Raw genomic sequence first — 27,799 nt, forward strand, 5'->3', positions numbered from 1 at the left:
TCTTTGGTATTCTTTCTCCTTATCCTTTATCCTTTACTTCTCAACCTTGAAGTGCTAAATAATCTAAATTTAAAGTTCTTAACTACATAGCATAACCTTTCTGTAAAGAGAGATTACATATATTTGGTGACTAAAAAATTACGAATATTCATATGTGGAAACTAAAAAAGTTGATCTCATAGAAGCAGAGAGTAGAATAAAGGTTACTAGAGGCTGGAAAATGTAGTGAGAAGGGGAGGATAGTTAGAGGTGGGTGAAAGGGCTGGGCATGATGGCTCACACCTATAATTCCAGCACTTTGGGAGGTTGAGGTCAGGAGTTTGAGACCACCAGCCTGGCCAACATGGTGAAATCCTGTCTCTACTAAAAATATAAAAAATTAGTCAGGCATGGTGGTGGGCACCTGTAATGCCAACTTCTCGAAAGGCTGAGGCAGGAGAATTGCCTGAACCTGGGTGGTGGTGGGGCGGGGAGTGGGACGGAGGTTGCACTGAGCCGAGATTGTGCCACTGCACTCCAGCCTTAAGTGACAGAGCAAGACTCAGTCTTAAAAAAGAAAAGGTGTGTTTATGGACACAAAATTACAGCTAGGTAGGATGAATAAATTCTAGTGCTCTATAGCACCATAGGATGACTATAGCTAACAATAATATATACTTTCAGATAGCTAGGAGAGATTTTTAATGTTTCTAATACAATAAATGTTTGAGGTGATGGATCTGTTAATTACTTTGATTTCATCACTATACATTACATGTATTGAAGTATCACTATATACCCCAACAATCTGTACAATTATGTCAATTTAAAAAATCAATTAAAAATGTATGAATATGACATACTAAAGTTAACAAACCATTTTTAAAAGGAACACAGATCCTTTGAGAGTAATAGTAATATGTCCACGCCTGAATTAAGATAATCTCTTCTCACATTTTCTTTCCAAATCAGGAGAAGACTTGGAAGAAGAAAATGTCTTCACCCTATGGAAGCCGTCTTCTAGATGCAGGTCCATCACTTGTTAAGTCATGCCAGATAAATTTGCTATCGTTTATTCTCCAAATTCTAACCTATTCTATTATTTATTTCTTGTCCCCCCACCCACCCCTTTTTTTTCTAGCTAAAGAGGAAACTTGCTGTAGCATCACTAAAAATCCCAAGCAGGCCATGGTTGAACTCTGGCAATGTGGGAGCAAGACCAGCTGGGACTCTCTGCTTTCCTTGTCATCACCACATAAAAACAAGGGAGCACTCAAAGGAGGCCCAGTGGGTACCAGGAAGGGCTCTTTGCCAAAACAAAAAGAAGGGGAGTGAAGGCAGTCAAGGTACCACTCACGGAACTCATCGCAAAAGTCACAGTGCACATTTGGTACCTACCATAAAAGGAACTCACTTGGGCAAACCAGACTTACAAACTCAATCAACACCCAATAATCGACACAAAATAACTCCACATGGCAGATATCTGCTAAGGGGTCTAAGATATAGACCTCATCTGAGTGAAGACTCAGCTGGATGTGAACTACACTGAATGTAAAGTCTGATAACGGCAACGAGCCCCAGGATCAGGAAACAGTGATGCCAGAACCATCTTCCACATTCCAACTTGGCAATGCTGGGTGGATGAGTTGGTTTCTGTTAGATGGTGTAGGAGAGTTGAGAGGAGAGAGAAAAAGCAGCAGCAACTACTGGGCTTCATGTAGTTGGAATTTCATAAGTTGAAAGTTTAGGAGGAGGATGCTGATTGGTCAAATAATTACATTCCAGGCGTGGGAAGAGTCTTCTGTTGTCTCTTCAAACCAACACTCCCCCTCACTTCCACATAAGGGTGAGGGACAATTTCCAGAGACTATTTTTCTCAGGGGGTTTTCTACAGGGACATGTCTTTCTATTTTCAGACAGCCTATTTTCATGGCTTTAAAACCAGCCAGCCATATTAGATTAGGTAAACCACTTTTTGAAAAGTAGACCCACTAAGACACTGAATTGAGCCAAAGACCTTGGAGTGAGTCCATTGATAAAAAGAAAATGTCCAAATCTTACTAAGTTGTAGAGCTGTAGGCATCCCACTTCCTTTGTCTGTGTCACAAGCCACTCATTCCCCTTCTTAATGAAAACAAGAGGGAGTGATTATACCTCCTGGGGCTGTGCCATTTGTGCCCTCTGAAAGGCACTTAAATGAGTGGCACATTATCTCACACATCTGGAGTTTACCAAATTAGCCAATTATGCTCAAGCTCATAAAACGAAGCCTTAAATGTCATTTAACTAGAAAATATTATAATCACCAAGTGGTCTGATTGTAAGATGATACTTAGGGCAGCATCAGTGGTTACAGAAAACAAGTCATGAAACAAAACACAGTTCGAATGCCCCCCAAATGCAACCACATATTTTCTATAGCAATACTTTCTGAAGAATACCATATTTCTGAAGGCACCAGCAATCAACATGTTTCTCATTTGAAGCTAAGCTTAATCTGACCTAGTTGTTTCCTAGTTATTTGCTTTGAGCAAACCAATGCCCAAGAATTTTTTACATAAGAGAACTAAGCAACAAACAGGATGAAAATCGACGGACTGAAAACCATGAACTTATCTGAAATACAGAGCTAATTACAAAGGATGGGGCAATGATTAGATTGAGTTTTGAGTTGCCAGAGCTTTGTAGTGTTGCCTCAGAAGCACCAAGATTTGCTTGACTGCACATATACTGGTCTCAGAGCTTTTGTACATCACTTGAAGAAAGAGACAAAGCTGCTTTAAGTTGCTGTGTGATTTGAGGCTAGGAATATCAAAGACTTCAGAATAGCCATTTAAAAATTAGCCATTTATAGCCTTTATTTCCATATTGTCTTCTTTCCAGCCAATAAATAACAAAATTTGATCTTCAGTGCAAGATCACATACAGTCTATGGAAAAACCACGGTTATACCTGCGTGGCTTTGGGTAAGTGTTAACAGTGCTGTGCTGAGAAAAACATATGAAAAAAATGTCATAGCATAGTTCATGTTACGCTGAAGAAAATAAATATCAGTTTTATGCCTTTTTCTACCTTGAATCAGAATCTCTTTCTGATTCAAGATCACCAGAATATCTTGAGTTCTGTTTAACTCCTGTTTTGCCTAATTTCAGGAAGAATGGCCATTTGAGCACTTTCAGAGGAGGCAGAGTGGGAGTAGGGATGGGGAGACTGTCCTGGGTTTACATTGACATAATGTATAGACCCCTCACCCATCTGTGAACATTTCAATCACTCTTTTTAAAGGAACGACAAGTACAAAAGAGACTAGGCAGACTTTCATAAGATGCTCCTAGGTAAAGGGAGGTGAGGTGTGATGCATGGACACATGGTAAATAGAGATACCAGCCACTGTTTGCCTGGTGAGTTTACAAAATGAACCCTGTTGGTTTTAAAGGCAGCTAATTAACTAGGCTGTATCTTTATGTCTTCTGGGCTCACTTTGTTATAGTAGATGGCCCTATTAGTTAGTTTATTTCTGTCAACCAGAGACAGATGAAAAATTGTAGTGATGATGAAGGTACTCTCAACAGTAATATTTCTTTAATGCCTTCATTTTCTATGAGTTCTCTCTTCTGTGTTAGAGAAACAGCCTATTTGGTAAAAATTAGCTAAGTATGAGGATTCCATATAATGGAAATCCTTACTTGGAATTTGGAATGCCTCTCTTTGTAAGCTTTAACTTGACTTTTGTAAAGCTGTGTTTCATAAGACATGCTTTTTATTAAAACAAGTTTTAATAAAAAAGTACAAGGTATCTATGCTTTTTAAGAAGAAAAACAATGTTAGAAACAGTGAAGAGATTTGGATTCATGGGGCTGAGCTATTGTGTCTTGAAAGCAAGTGAATTTTGATTAGAGAGGTGAGGAATTACATCTCTAAGAATGGTGGAGATAACCATCTCATTTTCTTACACTGGGGAAATGGGAGATCTGTGCAGATTTTAAGTGTATTAACAGACTTTAATGTTTTTAAATGACAGTAAATGACAAGCTCTCAAAACCTTTAACTTGGAGGAAATAGGAAAATCCAGGAGAGGTGAATTCTCCTAATATGTCAATAGTCAAAATTGACTAGTGCTATCCTCCCTGCAGGCCACAGACCAAACTGGCCTCTATGCACCTGAGTGAAAAAGACAACATCTTGAAAACGAGCAACTGTAAAAACTTAATAAGAAAGTCAAAAGGAATTTATTTGTCTAGGGGGAAAAAAATTAACACAACATGTGTTAAAAGGCTTTTTTCTTTTTTTTCTCTTTTGTTTCTTTTTTGTTTTGTTTTTTTCTTTCGTTTAACCCAAGGCTATGAAATGCTCTTCCTCTGTATAAAAAATATCAGGGAGCTTTTTATTTCATATTTTTACAAATATTTCCATCTCTAAGACTACAGCGCTCTGGCTTTTGGCTAACAACATGTCCAGATCTAAAGGCATCACAGGAAGAATGTCAATTTGCTCTAGAAGCAATTATACATACAGTATAAAAAAAGGCCAATTTTACTATGCAGAGACCACACATACTGTATGTTTGTTATATTATTTGATATCAAAGCAGAAGCAGAGACATCAAATTCTTCCTAAAACACACACGAATTGAAGAGCTTGGCTAAGGAACTGCCATATCCAATTCAGAGATATCTGTTACAGCTCACAGATCTCAGTAATGTTGACATTACTGTTGTACAGGAAAAGGATACTTTCATTGGCTACATAATACACTATGATTTCCTTAACTTTCTTGTCATTATATAAAGGTTTATATTATCAATGTAGGGCATTTAAGTACTACATTACCAGAGTAATAGCTGGAAGAACTTGTTGACTTTTGTCACTAGGTGACCTCAAAATATTTAATGAAACATCAAGATCATTATCATAACTTCAGAGAGGGTAGTCTATAGAAGAATTATTGTCTCTGTTTCATTTTGCATCATTATGATGTTGGTGTGATGACTTTTGTTCATTTGTTTAGCGTACTTACTGAGTGTCTCTACGCAGTGCCAAACACAAGTATAAGGAATACAGAGCTAATTGGGACATGATCCTTAGGAAATACATTCTTTGGTGGGAAAGGGGAGATAGATAGAAAATGAGCTTCATAAACAGGATAGTGCATGCTATATTTTATATAGCATTTGTAGAGAAAGAAAAGAGTGGGAAAATAATTCAGCATATGATATAGAAAAGAGAGTCAGGGAGGGTAAAACACGAAGTCATTTTTAAATGAAGAAGCATAGTTTCTAGGGGAGGGTTGGGGATAGGGTCCTCCAGGAATAGGGAAAAGCATGAAAAAGCCCTGAGAATGTGAGAGTCCAGGCTGCAAACCATCTGCTATTCCTAGAGCAGATCTGAGTATGAAGAAGGACCATACGAGGAAAGCTCTGCACACCATGACAAGAAGTTTGAACTTCATACCATGAAGTATATTTTTATATATTTACCAAATATTCTGAAGATAAAATAATTAAAACAGTATGACACTGGTATAGCTAGAGATAGATGAATGAATAAGACAGAATAAGAAATGGACAATCAAAATGGAAAATGAGAGGGTGAATATGTAGAAGTTTACTATGTGAAAAAGGCAACATTGGCTGGGCGTGGTGGCTCATGCCTGGTAATCCCAGCACTTTGGGAGGCTGAGGTGGGTAGATCACTTGAGATTAGGAGTTTGAGACCATAAAATCAGGACATACTTTTTGGAAGGTAATTTTTCAACATCTCTCATATAAAACTTGCATAATCATTTGATCCTGTAAGTCCATAGCTAGCAATGTACTTTATTGAATTAATATATTAAAACTATAAAAACAAAAAAGTTATGAAAATATATAATATACAAATATATCAATATATACTATATATTAAAAAATATAAATATATAAACACACAAATGTGCAAAGATAGTATAACAATATTTATTGCACTATTGTTTGTAATAGCAAGAATTTGGAAACAACCTACAGGTCTACCATAGAGTTTAATTTCATAAATTGCAGCATATAGGTAAATAAATTACTATGTTGTTAAAGAGAATATATTGGCATGGAAAGATATCCATAATATAAGTTTAACTGAAATAAATAATTGGCAGAATAGTATTTATAGTGTAATCTGGTAAGAGAAGTAGTGATCTATACAGTTAAGAGCATGAGCTTTGGCGTCAAGCAGACCTAGATTTGAATCCCAGTTCCATCACTCACCTGAAATGTGAAACTTACTAACTTCTCTGAGTTTTGGTTTGTCTATCTGTTTAACTGGAATGGAACCCAACAGAACCTATATCATAAAGTTGTAAGGAAAATCCCTACTACATAATAGAAGCTAAATATACACTAGTTATCATTATTGTTACATTTTTGAAAGATTATTTTCAACCAGTTTTCTTATAAAATCAGCTTCCAAAAGCAAATATAATATTTGAAAACTTATATTGGATACAGTTTTTAACTGAATCTACACATTGAAGATAATTTTAGCCTATGTAAATAAATATTCTAATTTATCTGATCATTTAATAGATAAGATAATGAATTGGATATATCAATTTTTTTTTTAAAGATAGTCTTGCTGTTGCCCAGGCTGGAGTGCAGTGGCGCAATCCTAACTCACTGCAACCTCCTCCTCTTGGGCTCAAGTAATCCTCCCACCTCAGCCTCCTAAATAGCTTGAACTACAGGTGTCAGCCACTGCTCCCAGCCTTGATGCATTAGTTTTTGATACAGATCTGTTTTATTTGCATGTTCATAAACTAGAGTGTGAATGGAGAATGAATTTGGACATTATATTTTAGTACCAAAATAAAGAACTGTTGAGTTTAGTTAGCCCCAGTTATAGAAACTTTAAAAAGCCCTAGTGGCATGAATTAAGAATTATCCTCTAGTCATTAAACTAGTTATTAATATCTTCTTGTGGTAGTTACCATTATATGTATGTGTGTGTATATATATTCAGTTTTCAATCACATTATTAGGAAAAACATGACAAAGTAGAAAGGTACCCTTTTAAGTATTTTGCCCCTATTAAGACTAGGAAAATAAACCATTCAAAATGAGAAGACATATTAAGTAAAAACACATTAAAATGTGGCTATATGAAGAATATACATACCCTTCCCTTTGGAAAATCATTTGAAAACTTTCTCCCAAGCTTCTATAACTGTTTGGATCAGTTGCACATCTCTGAATCTGAAACCTAGAAGCAAAATCAAACCAAAAAAATCCAAGTTAAATATTTTGTCAAATGGCTTTTCTCATTTTTCAAAGTCTTAGAAGCTCAGCTTTTCAGATTAATCTAGAATATTCTGCTTTGGTATGGATTTTATTCATTTATTAGCCTTATATAATCTTTACCTTATTTTTATAGCCATTAAAATTATATTTCTCTGTACTTTAATAAAATCTATAAAAAAATTTTTCATCTATTTCTTAGCCAGGCAGATTTGCCCTGAGGCATTTATGCTTTTTTCTTTTGTGAAAAGTATACACAGATATCGTGGATTGTTTTAATGTAGAATTCAGAAATCTGAAGATGCATATGAAATAAGCCAGTAGTGCTATTTCTTAATGAGAATTCCTTGATGACAATTTAGTACAAAGGTTCAGAATCCACTAGAAACGTAATCAAGTTTACAAGAAAAAACAAACAACCCCATCAAAAAGTGGGCACAGGATATGAACAGACACTTCTCAAAAGGAGACATTTATGTGGCCAACAAACATACGAGAAAAGTTCATCATCACTGGTCATTAGAGAACTGCAAATCAAAACCACAATGAGATACCATTTCACACAAGTTAGAATGGCAATTATTAAAAACTCAGGAAACAACAGATGCTAGAGAGGATGTAGAGAAATAGGAAGGCTTTTACATTGTTGGCAGGAGTGTAAATTAGTTCAACCATTGTGGAAGACAGTGTGGTGATTCCTCAAGGATCTACAACTAGAAATACCATTTGACCCAGCAATCCCATTACTGGGGTATATACCCCCAAAATTATAAATCATTCTACTATAAAGATACATGCACATGTATGTTTACTGCAGCACTATTTACAATAGCAAAGACTTGGAACCAACCCAAATGCCCATAATGATAGACTGGATAAAGAAAATGTAATACATATATACCATGGAATACTATGCAGCAATAAAAAAGAATGAGTTCCTGTCTTTTGCAGGGACATGGATGAAGCTGGAAGCCATCATTCTCAGCAAACTAACACAGGAACAGAAAACCAAACACCTCATGTTCTCACTCACAAGTGGGAGCTGAACAATGAGAACACATGGACACAGGAGGGGAAGCATCACACACTGGGGCCTATCGGGGGCTGTGAGGGCAAGGGGCAGGAGAGCATTAGGAAAAATATCTAATGCATATGTAGCCTAAAACCTAGATGATGGGTTGATAGGTGCAGCAAACCACCATGGCACATATATACCTATGTAACAAACCTGTACGTTCTGCACATGTATCCCAGAACTCAAAGTGAAATAAAAGAAAATACAGAGTAGGTAATAGGGCCTAACTTTGATCCTGATAGTAAATTTGGAATTCATTCTGGCAGGCAGGGGTCTGCACTTAAAGCAAGAGTTGGGGTTGTATATTGAGGTTGTATTACTCTACAGTTTACTATCACTACTCTATGATAGAACAAGGTTGATCATTCTGGGTAGTTCAGGCTATCCCGACCTTCACAGAAGCACAGTGCCCTGTATATAGTCAGAGCTCAATAAACATGCATCTCATTTTTGAAAGTTAAATTCTTTTTTCTTCTTTTTGCATATGATCATGCATCTCCAAACTCTTAGTGCTCCAAATGTGGAAGTTTACAGTACAAGGGCTTATCTTTTTGTTTTGTATTTGTTCTGGAGTTTGTCTTAAAGAAGCTTATGACAAGTACTCCCATGTCTCCCATACCTGAGATGTTCTCTATTCTTTGGGTTATTTAGCCTGCCTATTCCTTGTGCTTTACTTTATTGGTCCTGTTGTAAGTTAGGGCTCTTCTTCCTTCTGTGGAAGGGAATTCCCTCCACAGGTTATCACCAAAATTTTACCTGGTTTTTAAAAAGAACTTTTCAAAAACACTTCCGATGTTATTTAGTTCAAAATGCTTTTTGTAGATTATTGGCTTGATGATATGAACACAACGTCTACTTCTAAGAATAATATATTTTATAATTCTAGGCCTCAGGGCATTATGCTGCAAACTGACACATATCAGACAGAAGAATGAATGTACTGCTTTGACTGAAGCAGTTGGGCATATGGCCAGAGTGAGTGTGGGATAATACTGAAAAGCAAAGCAAGGCTGGAATCACATTTGGTTTTGTAAAGTAGAAAGTTGCTACATGTGTTTGTGCAGGAGAGTACTGTTCAGAGAAGTGGGAGTTCAGCCTTCTAGCAGAGTTCTTTGCAATACAAATCTCTAAATGAATATCTATTGACAGCCTGGATGGATTAGAATGGGGGTATGGCAGGCAGGGAGAACAATTAGGAAGGAGATACAATAGTTTGGGTGAGAAATGATGCTGGAGTATAAATAAAGACAACAGAAATATAATGAAAGGGGCAAGCTTGTTGGGTAGTCCATTTTCTCCTTAATTTTTAAAAATTACACATTTAACATATTCTCCTTTTTTTCTTTTCTTTTCTTTCCTCTTTTTTTTTTTTTTTTTTTTTGGTGACAGGGTCTTGCTCTGTTCCCAGGGTGGAGTGCAGTGGTGCAATCACAGCTTATTGCATCTTTGAACTCCTGGGCTCAAGCTCAAGGGATCTTCCCACCTCAGCCTCTGGAGCTGGGACTATAGGCATGTACCAACACGCCTGGCTAATTTTTTACAATTTTCTTGTAGAGGCGGGTCTCCTCTTCTTGCCCAGGCTGGTCTGGAACTTCTGGGCTCAAGCAATCCTCCCGCCTCGGTCACTCAAAGTGCTGGGATTACAGGCATGAGCCACTGACCCTAGACAACAAATAACTTTGAAACATACAGAGCAATTTCCAAAATATAACTTTGGTTCTAGTTCAAATAAGAATATTCATTTCTGTATTTGCATATTTGTAGCCTATATTCATTGCTGAGTATAAAACCCTTCCTTACATCTTGTTTGTAAAACCAATACTCTTCTCTAACTGTTCTTTTAAAAAATTATTCAAAATAGTTTTATATATTATGAAAGTATCATATAAGCATAGATGCCTCTCATAATATCTGTAATAAGCTTTCATTAAGTTCATTTATCTCAGCAAATTCCTTTCTAGATGCATTTTCCCAAATTACCAATTATTTTCTTAATGTGTGCCATATGATTTAAGATGCTACAGGTTTTACAAAAACCCAGGGTATTACCTTCAACCTCAAGAAGCACAAGAAAGAAATATAAGAAACAAATAACTATATAAGAGGAAATATGCGGAATGTGAAGTAGCATCGGCACTGGGTTGTCCAGGTGTTCACAAGGGGAGCAATTATTGCTTTCTGCAGAGGGTCAGGAAGGGTTTCAGGAAAGAGAAGGATTTCAGCTGGCTCTTGTGGAGTTAGAGAGTAAACCAGGGGGAAGCATTCCAGGTGGGGAGATGACAAGAACAATGGCCAGTGAGGGAAAGCTGTCCTTTTAAATGGGGAAGCGAACACCACAGCCTATTACCCTGTGTTTCCTTCGGGAAAATGTTATAGTACTCTGCTTGCTGCATGCACTTGGTTGCTCAGGGTGCATGGAGACCTGAAGTGGTTTGGTAGAAGGTATGTAGGAGCTAAAGTCAAAGCCCAGTATAAAGCACTTGACCTTTTCTGCTGCTCCCCTCGGCACTCCAGCTACCTCAGGATGGCCACTGCACCATTGTGTAGCCCGGGTTCCAGATGGGTCTGTGTATGAGTCAGCAGATGGGCCAGGCAAGCACGTGCTATGCCTAGATATTCAACCTTACCCTTTCCTTCCCTGCAGGGGTTAGAGACCTCAGCTTTGCCTATGATGTCTGCATTCCCAGGTTATTTCCAGGTGGGTTTTCTGACGGCTTGTGCAAACGTGAATACAGAGTATGATGATTTCACAAGTCTAGACATTTCACTCACTAGTTGCAATTTCACTTTCTCTTTTCATAACCCAAGAGATAATTATTTCCAATCTATTATTCATTGAGTTAATAAGAGTTCTTGAACACAACTGTGTATTATATACTCTACCATTTGGGGGCTTACAAAGAAATAAGACAAAGCCCTGCCTTGTAGAAGCTTTCAGTAAGGTGAAGGAGATGTGCAAACAGATGATTACCATACACAAAAACTACTGTTTAGAAATAGTGTCTCAGAGTATTAGATGCTAGCCAGTGAGTTTTACTGTATTGAAACTAGCACCACTCTTATTGGGGATGATCAGCTATTTATAGGTGGGAAATAGTGCTTTGCAGAGTCATTGGAAGGGAGGGGGGAAATAAAGAAAGAATATCTTTGGGTTACGTATCTGCAATTAAACTTTACCCACAGATTTTAGAACAGGCAACAAGGAAGGGAAGTCCATGAAATCTTTGAGGAGTGCTTCATTTAGGAGCTGACTGATGAGTGATGCTGAGTTAATTACAACCAGGAGTGGCAACATCAAAATAACATTACAGGAGCAGAGTCCATAAACTGAGTTGGATGAGCAATGCAAAAGGATGGGCAGGCATGGTAACTACTAATGCCCCAGTAAAGCTTCCCTTCCATTCTTAACTATGCTAAAGCAGCGGGAGGCCCCATTATACAGGATAAGTTAAGGACAATTGTTTCTTCTACCGTGCATCTCACATATATCATGTCTACACTTTGCAGAGAAAGTACTTGCAGTATTTGGTTGCAGTATTCCATTCCACTACACGTGACTTATTCTGATCACAGAGTTATCAGTTTTTCTCAGGAATCTGTTTCAAGTTGATGTAATTATAGTGCATTTTGGTCAATCATGTAAAACAGCAATTTCCTTCTTCCTCTGCTCTACATTTCAGCAACTTAAAAGGTTTCTCTCTTGGATTGAAGCTTTACATCAGCATGTTCCAAGCTGCATTTTCTGCTAACAAATTCTCTCTATTCTCAGGGAGACAATTTTCCAGTTACGTAATACAACCCCTTGTAAAATTACAAAGGCAAAGCCACACCATTCTTGATTGCATTTAGAAGAAAGGGTTGGATCTCTCCATTGTCCTAATAAAAGCAGCTTAGATACATCTGGAATATCCATCTAAGTAACTTCTTTTATTAGAATGGAAACTTGCTGCCACACTGACAGACTGGACAATGAAGTAACACTTGGGACATATTTTGTGCCTAACATTCGATCAGAATCACACACAAGAGGAAGGAGTATGGCTCAAACTCTGGGCTACATTGCAAAGGAGCCGCCGTTCCTGTAGGCAAAGGACTGCACTCACTTAACAAATGGGAGGAAACAGGCCCTGCCATTCACCAGCCACAAATACTAAGTTACTGTGGTAGCCACCAGGGTAAGGAAGGGTTTCTCAATGTTCACACACAAATGTACAAGCATATTTTTTAAAGAAAAAAAATGTTTGCATTAATTAAAACTTTTTTTTTCTAAATTAGCTGAGAATCACGACTGCAGCATTTCACACTGTCTTTGTTGTGTGCTCAGTGATATTCAATTTTAAACTAGTCTGTGACTCAGTCTCAGCATAGATATACCACTTCTGCTTGTCTGAGTACTCTGAAGATATGGCCAAAGAAAGACATGTCTGCAAGAAATAAAATGGCTTTGCTGCTAAAAGTCTTTAGACAAGGGTGTTTGAAAATTCTAAAATCTCAAATTTATGTAGTGCCTTTATTTCCAAAGTAATTTTACATCTACCATCTTCTTAACAAATATTGAATAAGTCTATTCTGTGGAGTGGAGGCTGTAGAAATATATTTGTATACTATACACTATATATTTACATATATAGTGTGTGTGTGTGTGTGTGTATATATATATATATAAATATAAACTTATATATTATATATTTGGTGCAAAAGGAAACACGGTTTTGGCCATTACTTTTAATGGTGCCTAACATACGATCTTTTAATGTCCAAAACCACAATTACTTTTGCAGCAACCTAACAAAACTTATATATTCCTATCTTTATATGAATATGCAGTAACTGAATTGCAAAGGGTTGGACTGGGGTAGATGATAAGATTTGTCCTGAAGTTACATTTGCATAGTACACACTCTGCTTTTTAGTTAGATCATATGATTATTTGGGGTGCTTTGGGAGAGGGAACGGATGGAGACTGGCAGTGGGAAGCCATTCTGAGCCACCCATTTGGCACTGCCACCAATCCCTAAGCAAATCAGTGAGGTGGGTAATGAGCATTTCTGGCATCATCCCTGGATCACTTCCTAGTTCAGTAGTGTTCCTGTGCTCTCTTCTGCCTTCTCCCATTCAGCTCTGCTTTTAGAAGCACATTCACATCCATCATTGATCCTTATTGTGACTTTTACTTTAAAGTGCCATCCATCAAAATGTGTCCTCTCTTATAGGAATTTCAGCTATCAAAAAAAAAAAAAAAAGATAAGAAGGTTTGTTTTTGTTTAGGATGAAAACGCAGAGCACTTACCACCAATGCCAGCACGAAGTGCCACTTTTCCCCCCTCACTGGCAATTTATGCCGCACTGCACTAGGCTACATAATAATTCCACCTTTGTGTCAAAGGAGGTTAAGCACTTTGAGGAACTGAGACCCAGACTGGGAGCCACCAGTTATAATTCCAGTGCTGCCACTGACTCACAGTGGTGAGATTTGTAATTTAATCCCTCTACATTTTTTCCTCAGCAGTAAAATGGGACAATTTGATTTGAGGGAGAGCAGCACACAGACTTAATATTTGAGTTTGCTAGCCATAAGAGAGAACAGACCTTGCCTTTTGTATTCTAATGGCCCCCAATTCCATCCTTTCTAGAGGTGAGAGACTGTTAGTAAAAGTTGTATACTGACAATAAGTGGTGATGAGCCTAATGAAACTCCCTGCAGAGATTTCTGTGAATGTGACATGAATAAAGATTATTAGTAATTACCTGACTATTACACATGTTCCTTAATAAACACTTAAGAAGCCCACTAATGAATCAGAGATTAACAGACTAAAGGTTTGCAATTACAGAACACATTAAAAGGATAACTGTAGGAAGATTAAATAAAGATTTTAATTCACTGTAATTAGTCTTTCTTACTGAAATTAGATGTTACTCCTACAGAGTATGTTTGCTTTCTTATGAGTTGGTTGAGCATAGCCAAAGTCAGACCAAACATGCAAAGACAAGTCTGAGGTTTTGAAATTTACAGGTACACACCAACCTCACCAACTCTGGGCCAAGAGGCCCTAGAAAGCACATCTTCAGAAGAATTCCCACGTTGTATGTTTGTTTCCCATTTTCTGAAAAATCATCATCCAAGAGAAGAAAATAGCATCTTCCTACTATTAACCCCTGGGGCCTGTGCCTTTCTCATCCCTTGGGAAAGATCACATCAGATGGTGGAAAGTTGATACTGCTGGTTTTGAAGATAGTTTTCTTTAGAAAGTACTGGGAGGGGGAATGGTTTCCTTCTAACATTTCTCTACGTCCATAGCTTTACTTTTCCATGTTGAAGTATCTTGTAATGTGAATAGTAGTTTAAAAAAAATAGCTATGGGTATTTTGTTTTTACTTCAGATTAAATATAATAATAATCTATACTGGCTGGGCGTGGTGGTTCATACTTGTAATCCCAGCACTTTGGGAGGCTGAGGCAGGTAGATTACTTGAAGTCAGGAGTTCGAGACCAGCCTGGCCAACATGGTGAAACCCCATCTCTACTAAAAATACAAAAATTAGCCAGGCATGATGGTAGATACCTGTAATCCCAGCTACTTGGGAAACTGAGGCAGGAGAATCGCTTGAACCCAGGATGTGGAGGTTGCAGTGAGCGGAGATCACACCACTGTACTCTAGCCTGGGCAACAGAATGAGATTCTGTCTCAAAAACAAAACAAAACAAAAAAGCAAACCAAACCAAAACTAAAATAATAATAATAATCGATATAGCATTGGCTTAGCACTGACTGAGCTCAAGAGGGCCTCTAATCATATTCAAAGGGCGTGGTTTACAGTTCCAGACTTGGATTTTTGCCCCAGCATTTGCTGAACTCCCCATCTGTACAAGAAACAAGATTAAGGGTTTTGGGGCCTCGAAGATGAATAACACTCAAGTCCTGACCTCTAGAAGAGAACAAACTATGATTGGGGTGGCAGGAGATGTTAGTAATTAACTATAAAACAAGGTAGAATATGCATGTTAAACAGAGATTCTAGAAACTTGGTTCACCTGCAATTAAGGTGCCTTTGCTTGCTGCTTTCATATTCTAGGCCTGGCATCAATTAACACTCCAAAAATAATGCTAACAAGTCCACCAGGGTCATGGAGTTTGGCTCTGCCCAAGCAGTGATCACCGACTGAAGTTCAAAAGCAGTACTCATACATAGTTGGCTGCTTATCAAGTTATTCTAAAAATCTAGGGAAAGACAGATACTTCTCCTGATTGTTGCTTAGTCATTTCTGCAGAAGAGTCTCTTTAAAAAAGACACAAAAACCTATAGCTGGTTAAAAATTAAGATGTTCTTTGCCTGCTGAAAATCTGCATGTCTTTATTAGGTGTAGGTGGGCTGGGCTATGCATTGGCTTAACATTTATGATACTGTAAAGGAGACCAATAAATTTCTCTGTGTTATTATAAAACAGTTTACAATTTGAAAAAATATATAACCTGGAGTGCTCAGCCAGCCTAGATAATTACTACAGATAAAGTAACAACATCTTGGCAAGGCCACAAAGGCAAGGAAAATCTTCTGAGCCATGTAATTTTGAACATGTTTTTTAACAGAGCCTCAAAAATATTATCTCTCTGAAATGTCAGATCAACCCTGATAGCCTGAATATACTTTAAGTAATTTCCTGTGATCCTAGACACATCTAAGGATGTTTCACAAGCCAAGGAGAGTTAAAGACTGATATTTTGTGACTGTACATTTTACAATTGACACTCTTACAGTACACTTAAATATCTTATAAATAGTTCGTCATTTTGCTAACCACACTTTTCATTACAATAAACATTTAGTTACGTATCCTTCATGATTACGGGGAAATAGATCTAGTTTTGTACATCTTTCACAATTACAAGACTTATGGTATTTCTAGTATTTAGAATCTATGTAACATTTGACATTGCAAAATGAATTGTGATAAGAGAGTTTATTCTACCATCTGGCACAAGTTCTTCTACTTGTTGATATTACTTATGGGATAATAACTAACTACAGTGACAATATAATTCTAAAATTTACTTTAATGACAATATGCTAGTTAACAAGTCAGAGGCAAATGATCATTAGAGATTACAACCTAAATCTGATAATGTTAAACCACAAGTAATAAAACAGGCTAATTAACATAGCTGTATAATTAAAATGCCAAACATAAACTGATCTCCATTAAACAAAAGCTTGAATAGCATAATTTTTAATTGTTTTGCTTTGTAAAATAAATGTCACACCATAAAACTATGCTTAACATCAGATTATAGTGCTACCACTCTTTGAATATACATATGTATGTATGTATATACGTATTTAAACTTCATATTTAATACCAACAAATGACTTCACATCCACATGCTCTTACTATATTGTCCCACCTGCACTGACCTAGGCTGGCCATTACAGTGGTTAATTACCATGAAACCAACTCATATTTGGGAAATGGGGGAAGGATAAATCAAAATTGGAACTGAAACCCATTATCAAGGTAATGAGAATAAGATCACATCAGTCTCAGCAATCAACTTTCTCCTGCATTCACCAATAACATCTACTGCCTAGTGAATAAGAAGCACAAAACATCATCCTTACCTGTTGAACCTTAGCTCATTGTTCAGGATGAGACTGAAGTTCTTGGTTTCTAGCTTCCATACAGGATTTCCAGAACACGGAATTTGAATGTAGTTAAATCTGCCAGAGCCTTCTCACTGGCCCTGGGAACTGAGCCACTTCACAGAAACTGTGCAATAGAGAACAGGAGCCAAGGCCTATAGAAGGAGCCTGTTGAAGAATATGGAGTCTCTAGAGACCTAATATACTATTCCATTTTATTTTAAGTGATCAAATGTACCTACTGTATGGTTTATTTAGCTGTTAAGGATGCTTTTCAATAATATCAAAGAAAGAAAGATGAAAAGAATGTGAGTTGCTTTGCATTCATAAGCATAATTGCTTATACTAGAAAAAAATTCCGGGGATGGAGATCATAAGCTTGGCAAATAAGGAAGAAAATATGCTTATTCTTATCATAGTTGAGAAAAATTTCAAGGGAGGTTTTTATTTTTATGTCAAGATTGACATCACATGTTACCAAGATTTGGATCGGTTGTTAACAATTCCAAATGAGGACACAATTTTCAAAAGCATTTCATAGATGGATCAAACCCCAAACTGACAACAAATGGTAGTCATACTTCTTACTCTTATGTCATTTTCAACATTGAGAGCATTCTTTCATACATAATCTATCCCAGTGTGTCCTCTGCTTTCACAGTTTCCTTACGTTTGTAGGATTAAGATCACTTGGAAAAGAAAAAGTGCTAGCCTGGAGCCAAAAGGGCACCAGGCTAGAGGAAGCAGTTTTCTGCTTCCAGTGGCACTGTACTAAAAATTTGTCTCTAGTTCAGGGAGTGGCCAGTAAAAGTGCTTCTCTGAGCTTAAGCTTTTCCATTAGTAAAAAGAGAATTACTTACATATCACCCAACTGACAATGAAGTTTATCTCTGGAATACTAAAAAACAAAAACAAAAACAAAAACCAGCCCTCAAAGAACTGTGCCAGGGAAAGAGAGGCAGCTCTCCAAGAAACTGTGTCCATTTAATTTGAATCCTCACTGCCAGGGGTACAGACTGTGAATGCAGAGAGATCTCTTCTTGGGAGAGAAGAGATGGACATCTTTGTAGGAGGTTTTAAATGCAAGTCTGTTAAGAGAGCAAAAGACATCATATGATCTGTTTTAGCCGTCTCTTCATCACTAACTGCATTGATATATTCTGGACAACAGCAACAACAATAAAAGATCTGTCTATACTCATCGAGCATCATGGGGTTTACTTATTTCCAAGTGTTCAAGGGCCAACTGAATGCCTGAGGAGTATCATCAAGGCCGGTATAAACTAATGAGCTCTGTAAATTCTCTCTCTCTCTCTTTCAAGATCTCTTCCTCTTTCTCTTAACTAAATGCCTTTAGTAATAAATATCCCATTATGTCATGAACTCACACTCAAAGGAGACCCAGTGGAAGGGTGTGGTTTCATCATTACCATCAAATTACATGTTAAAAATAATTAAAAATCACTTAGAGTACTGGCAACAGAAAGATACATGAATGAATCCGACCTAGGAGCAGGCCTAACTTGTCCACAGAACTTGAATAAGAAAACGATGCTTCACTAATTAACAAATGTTTAATAAAAGACAACTAATATGTTTGGCAGTATTACAGGCAGGTGCTTTGCTGGGTTGCAAAAACACTACAAGACAGTCCAAGTCATTTAATTTTGTAAAATGCTGACTTTAACTAGCAGCTTTTACGTCAATGTCACTTTGCATTTTAAAACATAATTACCTTTAGAAAATAACTTTCTGTTCTACAAATTGAGATCTAGATAATTGGGTGTCATGGGAAACCTAGGTTTCCTAAAATACTAAAAATTAAACATAACACGTGCTTTTAAAATGGGACCCAAGTTAGAAAGATACAGTGAATACATGAGAGTTAAATCTCCTCCTTCAAATTTCTGATGGGGTGAATTGTCGAGACTAATTTCTGATGGCGTGAATTGCTGAGTTTAATGAAACTCCTTTCACTCTCATTCAACAAACCATCCTGAAATTTAAGTGTGCAGATTCAGCGTTTGGAATTTCAGTCCCTCCCAAGTAACACCTTATTACTGAGTATAAAAGAGCAAAAAGTGTTCTCAAACAGTGGAATTTACAGATAATTCAAGCCAACTAACATTCATTGAATGCCTACTCTGTACTGGGTACCTAAGAGTTAAACTCTGCTTTACTAAGACACCAACCCTCACACAGAAGTTTGCATTACAATAATAGACAAATATGTAGCATTCAAACATTAATAACAGGCAAGTTTTCCCAGGTTTGTCTTATTCTTGCTTGCCTCCTTGAATAGTACACAAGGAGCCCAGTGTAGCAGTTTCAGGGTCACTGGGGACCTCTTGAATGGGGATTACCTTCCTGTTCTGTTACACAGTGTTCTCTAGCTTGGCAAGGCTGAGGCAGGTGAGTCCCTACACGAATGGCCTCACATTGCTTTTCTGGTTGTTTTCCCTGTATAGTTTTGTGCTGTTTTCTCTCTTTTTGCTAGGCAGTGAGGTCTCATTTCTTGCACATCAGTATGTCTGCCTCTAAGTCACACTCCCTGCTCCGGGCGCCTCCTTCTACTCTTTCTTGGCCAGATTCCTCCTGTGTGCTTTAATTGACCACTCAAAATCAGCAGTAGACTAAGGACCAGAAAACCTAGCTTGATCATGGCCCTTTGTGAGGGCCCGAGGGGCCACACCATGAGTGAAGTCCATGAACATTACTGTCTGGCCTTTGCAACATCAATTTGGGCTGTTCACAGATCATTTTTGTATGTGTTCTATTTCTCATTTCCATGTCAGAGAGTTGAGGTTTGAAGATAAGTGGCCACTGGCTGAGTTTGGACATTCCCTGAGAATGGGCTGTCGTGGGGGGAGGAGGAGTCATATAGCCTCCATTTTCCCGTAACATTCTCTCCCACAGTCCCAAGTGGTCACTCTCAGGTACAGCCCCTCATGCACCGTCGATGGCTTGTGGCTATGCCTGTCCCTTCTGGATTCTTCTACTCGAAGGGCTTAATAGTATCCCATGGCTCCTGGAAGCCAAACAAGATCTAATCACAACTTTGGATGAGGTTGGGGATGAAGACAAGGAAGATGACACGAAGCACAGACGCCAGCCTGAACAATTCCCTCTTCCTTTTGTTCCCTTATTTGTTGTGTGGATTCTGTTTCTGTTTTCTTCTTCAAATAAAATGCCCTTCCATGCTTTTTATGTTTGTTTCTCACTTCTGCATTATGGACTATGTGGTATATGTCTGTTATTTAGATTTTCATAGATGTTTGTTTAGTTTGACAATTTGACAACAATATGAAAATGTCTGTTGAAAAACCTTATATTTTCAGAATTCAGACCAAATCACTGTGGTTTTCTGTTGGCTCTGGTGGTATTGCACTATCCCTTTTGGTGGGAGAAAAGAGAAAGAAAGAAAAAACCACCACAAAGCTTTCTGCTTCCTAGTACAAATGCTTTTGGGTCTACTAAGCCCACTCTTACTCATGTGCATTAGGTCAAATTCTGGCTGAAATCATGGGACAGCTGCAACTTCACACTTTGAAATCTCAAAAAAATCTTGATGTACTCTATAGGGTAGTTGGCAGATCTTTCCTTTTTTGGTGTTTTAATTTTCTTTAATAGAGACAATTTTTGAAATAAGGCAAGGGAAGAAATGAGAATTTTCAGTGGTGAAATCAGTGTATTCACAACTTTAAATATGTAATGCCATGGGAACTTTCTGCAATGAAGATTGGTTCAAATAAATATTTTTTAGAGGTATTACTTATGTCAGGTTAGGTTTCAGTTAACTATTAAGAGAGTTAAAAGGCTATGAAAATAATATGTTGTACATAATAAACATATACAAATTTTGTTAAATCAATAATAAATGTAAAAAAAAACCTATGCAGTTTCTGAAAATGTTTTTAAAATTTACCACCGATAAGCAAGTGTACAGTTGAAGATACCACACTCTTAGATTCTAGTGCAATACAGGACAAACGACTTCAAATTCCAAGTTTAAACATTCTGGAAAGTTGAAAGCACAAGGAGATGACTTCTTTACTACATTGCAACACTTTATCCTAAATGAGTGTGGCTTCATGCCTTTGTCAAGGGCTTTGGTGGCTGGGACTGATGTGTCTCAAGGTGACTCACACAAAAAGGGAGGTGGTTTATGACACAGCCCATGTGTGGCAATGTGAGGTCTTCTGGGATCATGTGTGGTATTCTGGAACTGGGACTGAGGCATGGAAATCCATGAGGAACTATGCAGATGGGATCAGCTGTCCACTAAATCCTCTTGCTCCCTTTTCTGTCATATAAAGATGATGCTAGAAGACATGCACACAGCCAGATATATCCAGGGATACTCTCAGCTCCGTGTACATCCAGGGATAGCTTATGTGACTAGCTCTTGTCAGTGAAATACAAGCAGGGTGACATGTATCATTTCTGGACTGAGGCTTTTAGGAAGTAAGTGACGCATCTTCATTTTCTTTCCTGTTTCACCTGCAAGATATACCTTGCAAGACACATCTGACATCAAGACTGTATCACTCACAAGATGGAAGCAGAGGGCTCCAAATCCCTAGTAGGTATAGAGCCACAGATGGGAGGAGCCTGGATCCCTAAATCACACACTGAGGAAAACCATCTCCCATCCAGGAACATCTCTGTTGTTCTATTGTAGAAGTGACTCTACTTCTATGAGTTAAATTGCTAAAACGTAGGGATATTTTTTTGTTACTGCATTAGGTGTACCTTAACTGATACAAGGATTGGAATTGTACCATGTCTCTGCCTCTCTGTGAGTCCTCTTTAAAGACTGGCTCCTCCTGGTCCCCACGCTCCCTGCTTCCTCATCACACTGACTTTGACAGACTGATGCCAAGTCTTGGTTTACTACGATGCAAACCTACTACCCACCACTTACTCCTTTCTGCACCACATGTGCCAAATATCTTTCCTCAGCTCTTCCAGATCCACTCTCTACCCCTTTCTTTGTTTTGTTTGTTTGTTTGAGAGAGGGTCTCACTCTGTCACCCAGGTTGGAGTGCAGTGGTGCAATCTCACCTCATTGCAACCTCCAACTCATGGGTTCAAATGATTCTCATGCTTCATCTGCCCAAGTAGTTGGGACTACAGGTGCCACCACCATTCTCAGCTAATTTTTTTAGTTTAGTAAAGATGGGATTTCACCATGTTGGCCAGGCTGGTCTTGAACTCCTGAGCTCAAGTGATTTACCCACCTCTGCCAGGACCTTGGTATTACAGTGGTTCATACCTGTAATCCCAAGGTGCTGGGATTACAGGTGTGAACCACTGTGCCCAGCCACTTTCAACCCCTTTCTACTCTGTTCCTTCCCCTGAGAGGTGATTTGAATTGATTGCATCAAATGACTCCTGTGTTATCCTTTTCCAGTTAAATTTGGTTAATGAAGAACCCTAGCAGGCGACAGAAGGGAGGAGAATGCATTTGGGATACCTATTCATCTGGTTCTTTCCTGTGAGGCTTCCTCAGCCTTCTTGGCTCTGTCAACAGGAGTTCACTGTTCCTATCAAGGAGGCTTCTCAAAGATAAAGAGCTTTTATCTTTGAAGTTTTGGTCACCTTCTCCTTCACACATGCCTTGGAGTGACAGCTCTACCTCTTGGTACTGGTAGCTTCAGGATCCTGAGTTATTCCTTGCGGTTTTCTTTCACCCTGCCCACACCTTTGGATTCAATTCATGTATAAACTCTCCAAATTTTCCTACTTTTGGAGTGCCATACGATTCTCTCACTGCAAAACCATATTACAGTTATAATTCTCTAGGAGGTTGTCCTTGGGTCAGCTGTCTAATGCCGTTTCCCTTAACCATGTCCAGGAGATAGAGGCATCATGCAAACGTGCTACCAAGCCCAACCCCTTCAGCAGAGGCTGAGTGGTGGCGGCTTGCCATGGAGGACATTTGCAGACACTTCAAAATAAGTGGTGTACAAATAGTACACCTTCATATTTTCTGGTAAAACTTACCCCTCTTTTCATTCCTTCTCAGTTATATGACTGATGTCATCCACTGTTGCATTTTTTTTTTTTCTGGTGGATTGCTTCACCACTGAGAGAGCTGATTATTGCTTTCTACAGGACTGTGTATTGTGACCAGCTCATATTTCTAGGACAACACCATGGAGAATCCAAGTTGTTACATTTAAAAATGAAAATGTTCGTAAAAACAAAAAGAGAGAAACCGTAGAAATAACCACAGAATCAGATTTTCGCCACATTACTTCTCAGGGAGAAAAAAGTCTTTGTACCAAATTAATTCATTAGATATGCCATAGAGTATTGCATCCAAAGAACTAATCACAATATTCTCTTTCACATTTTTAAAGATCGTTCATATTTGTCTTACTGGCATTAGTTCACAGCAAAAGATGCTACATAAGCATCCATCTGGATGGGAAATTATTATTACTCCACACATCCCATCACTTTCATTCAGTGTGGAAAGTGCTCATATGCAGAGGCTGGAAGGGTTCAGTAGATTGTCTAACCTAAGGTGTAACAAAGACTGTGTGAATATCCAGGGACAGAATCTAAACATTCCATTTTAAGGGCGCTTTTTTTTCTCTAATTATTGTTTCCTACTATACTATTAAGTGTTTGGGGATAACACATGTATCCTTTTCCTTTTTTCAGGGAAAGGGGTACTCACATTCCTCCCCCTGGAAAAAGACAAAGTGGGAGAAAATATCTATTTTCACTCTACTTCGTTTTAAAGTTGCATGTTTTATGTAAACTGTCATTCATTAAGTTTAAGTAACAAGATATTTATTTTTCAAAATTAACATATTCCTAAGGCCTACTACTGCTGCCCTTCACCATACATATAAACCCACATCATCCCCTCCTCAATATTACATATTATCAATTTCATGGCTTGGGATATAGCCAAAAGCTTAGATTTATGAGGACTTCATCATGGGATTCAAAGTGGCAGATGGTTATCTGTTTCTAAAAGTCACAGGTCGATCAAATGGCCCCAGCTTCCTCTCAGGGAAATAAGTGTGCTTAGAAATCAGGCTAAAGCCTGATTTTATTTTCACAGATTTCCAGAAGATCTGTAGATAGCAATTTATGCGTTTTATCATGTTTTTCCTAAACAATGACTACATACAAAAAAATCATTAAAGTAGTACTAGAGCTTTGAGTAAATCCATAGACTTAAGACTGCACTGTCCCATATGGCAGTCACTAGCGGCATGCAGCTATTGAGCAGTTCAAATGTGGCAAGAGCAGCTGAGGAAATTGATTTATTTAATTTTATTTTCATTAATTAGATTTAAATTTAAGAACTAAAGAAGGATAAAGTATTTTTCCACTAAACATAACTTCACTGATTTGCTAGGACTACATTTTATGTAACCATTGCATCCTGTAAGACATTGTATTGTCGGAAGCAGTACTTTGTACTTTTAAAAACATGGCTATTATCAAATTTAAAACTACATGTATGATTCACATTTTATTTCTACTGAAAATCTCTGCTTGAAAAGCTATTTAAGGCTAAAATGCTAGTATTTCTATATATAGCTGTAGCCAGATATATGTAGCATTATCAGGGTATATGGGGAGACTTCTCTAGTACATAGAGTAGGTATAAGAATTACGGAAGAATCCTGAATTTCAAAATTCGGTTCTCCTCATATAAACTTGGTGACTGACTGTACAGTCCCTTGTTACTTCAGTTGTTTATATAAGTTTAAAATAAAATAAAGTTCCACAGCAAGATAATTTTATTATGCCAGCTCGGAACTGAAAAGATCAAAATGCTTCCTTTGCTGTTCTTCAAATATTCTTTTACAAGATGCATCAAACCTTAGAATGAAGACATAATGCCTGTAAGTCTAGCAAACTGTTTTATAAGAAATCAAAAATGGAGTCTACTGAATTACATTTCGAACCAAATTAGGGACATTGAAAAGACTCTTAAATATACAACATTCTTTTCCTTCAAGCTATTTTAGTCACAGCTGGAAAGATCAATGTAGTCTGTTCCAAGTATAAAATTTTAGAAAGATCAATACATAGATAGGCTCAAGTCATTTCCATGTCTGTGTCTTTGTTAGTTTGATAAAAGTGAAATTGAATCTTTCAAACATAAGGGACTGTCAGTATAGTCTTAAAGAAAACCAAATCCTTCAGTGGAAAACAGAAATGGCCACTTTCTCAGGACATTACCAGAGAGAAGCTGAAGTTGTTTATGGAAAGAGACAGTGACTTGAAAATCACCACCACAATATACTGGAAATCAAAAAGTACGTTTTTCTTCCAAATCCACCTAATGGTTCTGTAAAATAATATACATATCTTTATTATAATGAATCATAACAATGATTTGAGATCTTCCCATATAAATTTGATGCCTCCTTGTTTTTCCTTAGGACAAGAGACGAAAACTGGAAAGTTTGGGTCATATGGATCATGGCAGCACTGCTATGTCTGGAATTTTCTTATAAATATCCTATTGCTTTGAGGCTCATGGGCCTGACTAAAACAGCAGGGACAATCTCATTTGCACTTTTATAGTTGTAGAGGGATTTTCAAGAGTTAAAACAATTTTCCATAATATTCCATATTAACTTAATGAATCTGAAGTGTGGTTATTAAAGCTTTTCACGCTTTTCTGCAGGCTGATAATTTGGAAGTAACTAGAAAAACAAACAAGATTATAAACAAATTCCAACAGGAAGACATTCTTGGGTACTCAAAAGAATCTACTTTGCAACAAAATTTTATTGCCTGTTTGCAGCTTTATGCCTTTTTAAGATTATTTTTTAAACACTATAAATGACTGTTTCTACCCTTGTGAAAATTATCACTTCAAAGGAACATCTTTTAGCACTCTCTATAATAACCCAAACAAATCTCAGAAGACAAAGTGGATTCTACCCCTTTCGTGATTAAACAATAAAGAATATTGTATCAGAATCGATTTGCACTTCATTAAAATACTCATTGTTTATCAGTATTTAAATAACTTCATTTTGCTTAAAATTAGAAAAAAAAATCTGGTTTTCTTTAAGGGGTAAAACTTCCACAGAAGTTCATTATGGTTAATTTTTCAGTCTACCTATAAAGTGCATAGCAAACTGTATCAGGCATAAGGATACCAAAAAAAGGATACATAAGGACGTTTAAAAATCAGAGGTAATGAGAAGGGAGTTCTAAGTAAATATACAGCACTATTAAAATAAATTCTATATATATATACACACAGACAAAATAAATAAACGCTTAGAGGACATAGGATACACAAACTGAGTTGATGGACGATAGAATAGATGGGGTTAAATGGAGAAAACTAATCTGAAGCAGTTCCCATGTGATGCCAGGAAGGGCAGTTTCTGGGGCAGTGAGCAAGGTGCTCCCTGGGTGGAGGGGAAGTTCAACCAGCACAGGAAAGGGACTTGTCAGAGAGCTTTAAAAGGAGAGACGTGTACCTAAGACAGGGCTGATAACCTTTTCCTAAGAACTAAACTTGGGATTTTTAAACGCTTAGGAATAATGTTCTAGAAGTATAGAAAAAAGTGTACCTGTAGATTCAAACAGAAGTAAGTACCTAAATAACATGCCAAAATGAGTAAATTGTCAAATAGTTGATGTGTATCTACTTCAGAAAGGGCACTGGCTTCTACTGAACTTGGCTCTGTGAAGAGAAAATTGTGCCAGACCAATTTAATTTCCTCTCCCAGTAGAGGGACAGGTAATGTCAACCAACAGGAAGCAATAGTAAAAAAGAATGTTAAAATAGGTCAGCCATGAGAAAACCAAAATCTAGAATGCAAATTTGATAAAGGATTTGACAAGGTAAGGATATATGCAGGTACAGGTGTGCTTCTTCTAAAAGTTCAACTTCCCCTATTGAAAAATTACTTAAACTTGTGTCAGGTAGAGAGCAAAGCAATAGGTAGACTTCTAAGAAATGTGCATGTGCTGGATTAAAACAGAAAATCAGATACATTGCGTAAATTTAGGAGACTCTTGATTTCTTTGAAATATCTAGAAATAAAGAATTCTGTAAATTCTAGTGTACACCCATCGCCTACCTTTGCACCTTTTGCTCATCTGTCTCACAACCATCTTTTAAAGTGCTATGAGTGAAGGCGTGGATTAATTTTGTAATAGTGCAGCAAAGGGAAATTATAGAAACCTAAGAATACAGTAAAAATAAGTCATCATGATGCACAGAAATAGAACATGATTAGCAAGAAGATCATTAATATTCTAAACTGCAACTAGGTAAACTACAAAGACCTCTTGTATATTGGGAGGAAAATTGACTTTCCATCAGGCAAGGTTTTTGCTTTTCACATCTTTTTATCTTTTCTCAGGATCAAGTTCTGGAATGTGGCTTTGGAGTCAGACAGACCTGGGTTCAAATCCTGGCTATGCCACTTACCTACTGCATGAACTTGGGCAGGAAATTTAAGCTTTTCTGTTTCTCTACCTGAAAAAGTGATACCTACTCTGCCATTTGCAATGAGGATTAAATGATACAATGTGTGTAAAATACTTGGTACGCTGATTTCTCAGTAAATATTGGCTACCTTCCACACCTTTCTCAATCCTAACCTCTCTCCTCACTTCTCCCTCCCAACTGCCCTTATACTTTGGAAAGAAAGATACAAGAAAAGGCTAAGAATAAAGACCTGTCTTGTGAATCAGGAAAAGTGACACAGCCTTACTTCCTTCTACTCCTGTTAAAGGTTTTCTGACTCTACAAGGAGCCATTCACACTAGTTTGACATTCTCATGGTACTTCACAGTTTTTCCATGTCAAATGTCAATGAGCTCAATGGAA

At 37.5% G+C, this 27,799-nt stretch overlaps 1 protein-coding gene across 5 annotated transcripts in view; it reads right to left on the bottom strand.

The window, feature by feature from the left end:
• Positions 1–27,799, bottom strand: part of SLC25A21 (solute carrier family 25 member 21) — a 516,565-nt gene that overhangs the window by 133,085 nt on the left and 355,681 nt on the right. For all 5 annotated transcript variants that reach the window (XM_012469187.2, XM_012469203.2, XM_064365802.1 and 2 more), the window contains one exon: positions 7,129–7,212. In XM_012469187.2, coding sequence (XP_012324610.2) covers positions 7,129–7,212 — 84 coding nt within the window. The remainder of the gene's footprint in view (positions 1–7,128; positions 7,213–27,799) is intronic.

Source organism: Aotus nancymaae, unplaced genomic scaffold (assembly GCF_030222135.1).
Source record: "Aotus nancymaae isolate 86718 unplaced genomic scaffold, 86718_ANA_hifiasm-v0.15.2.pri h1tg000062l, whole genome shotgun sequence".
NCBI classification, from domain to species: domain Eukaryota; kingdom Metazoa; phylum Chordata; class Mammalia; order Primates; family Aotidae; genus Aotus; species Aotus nancymaae.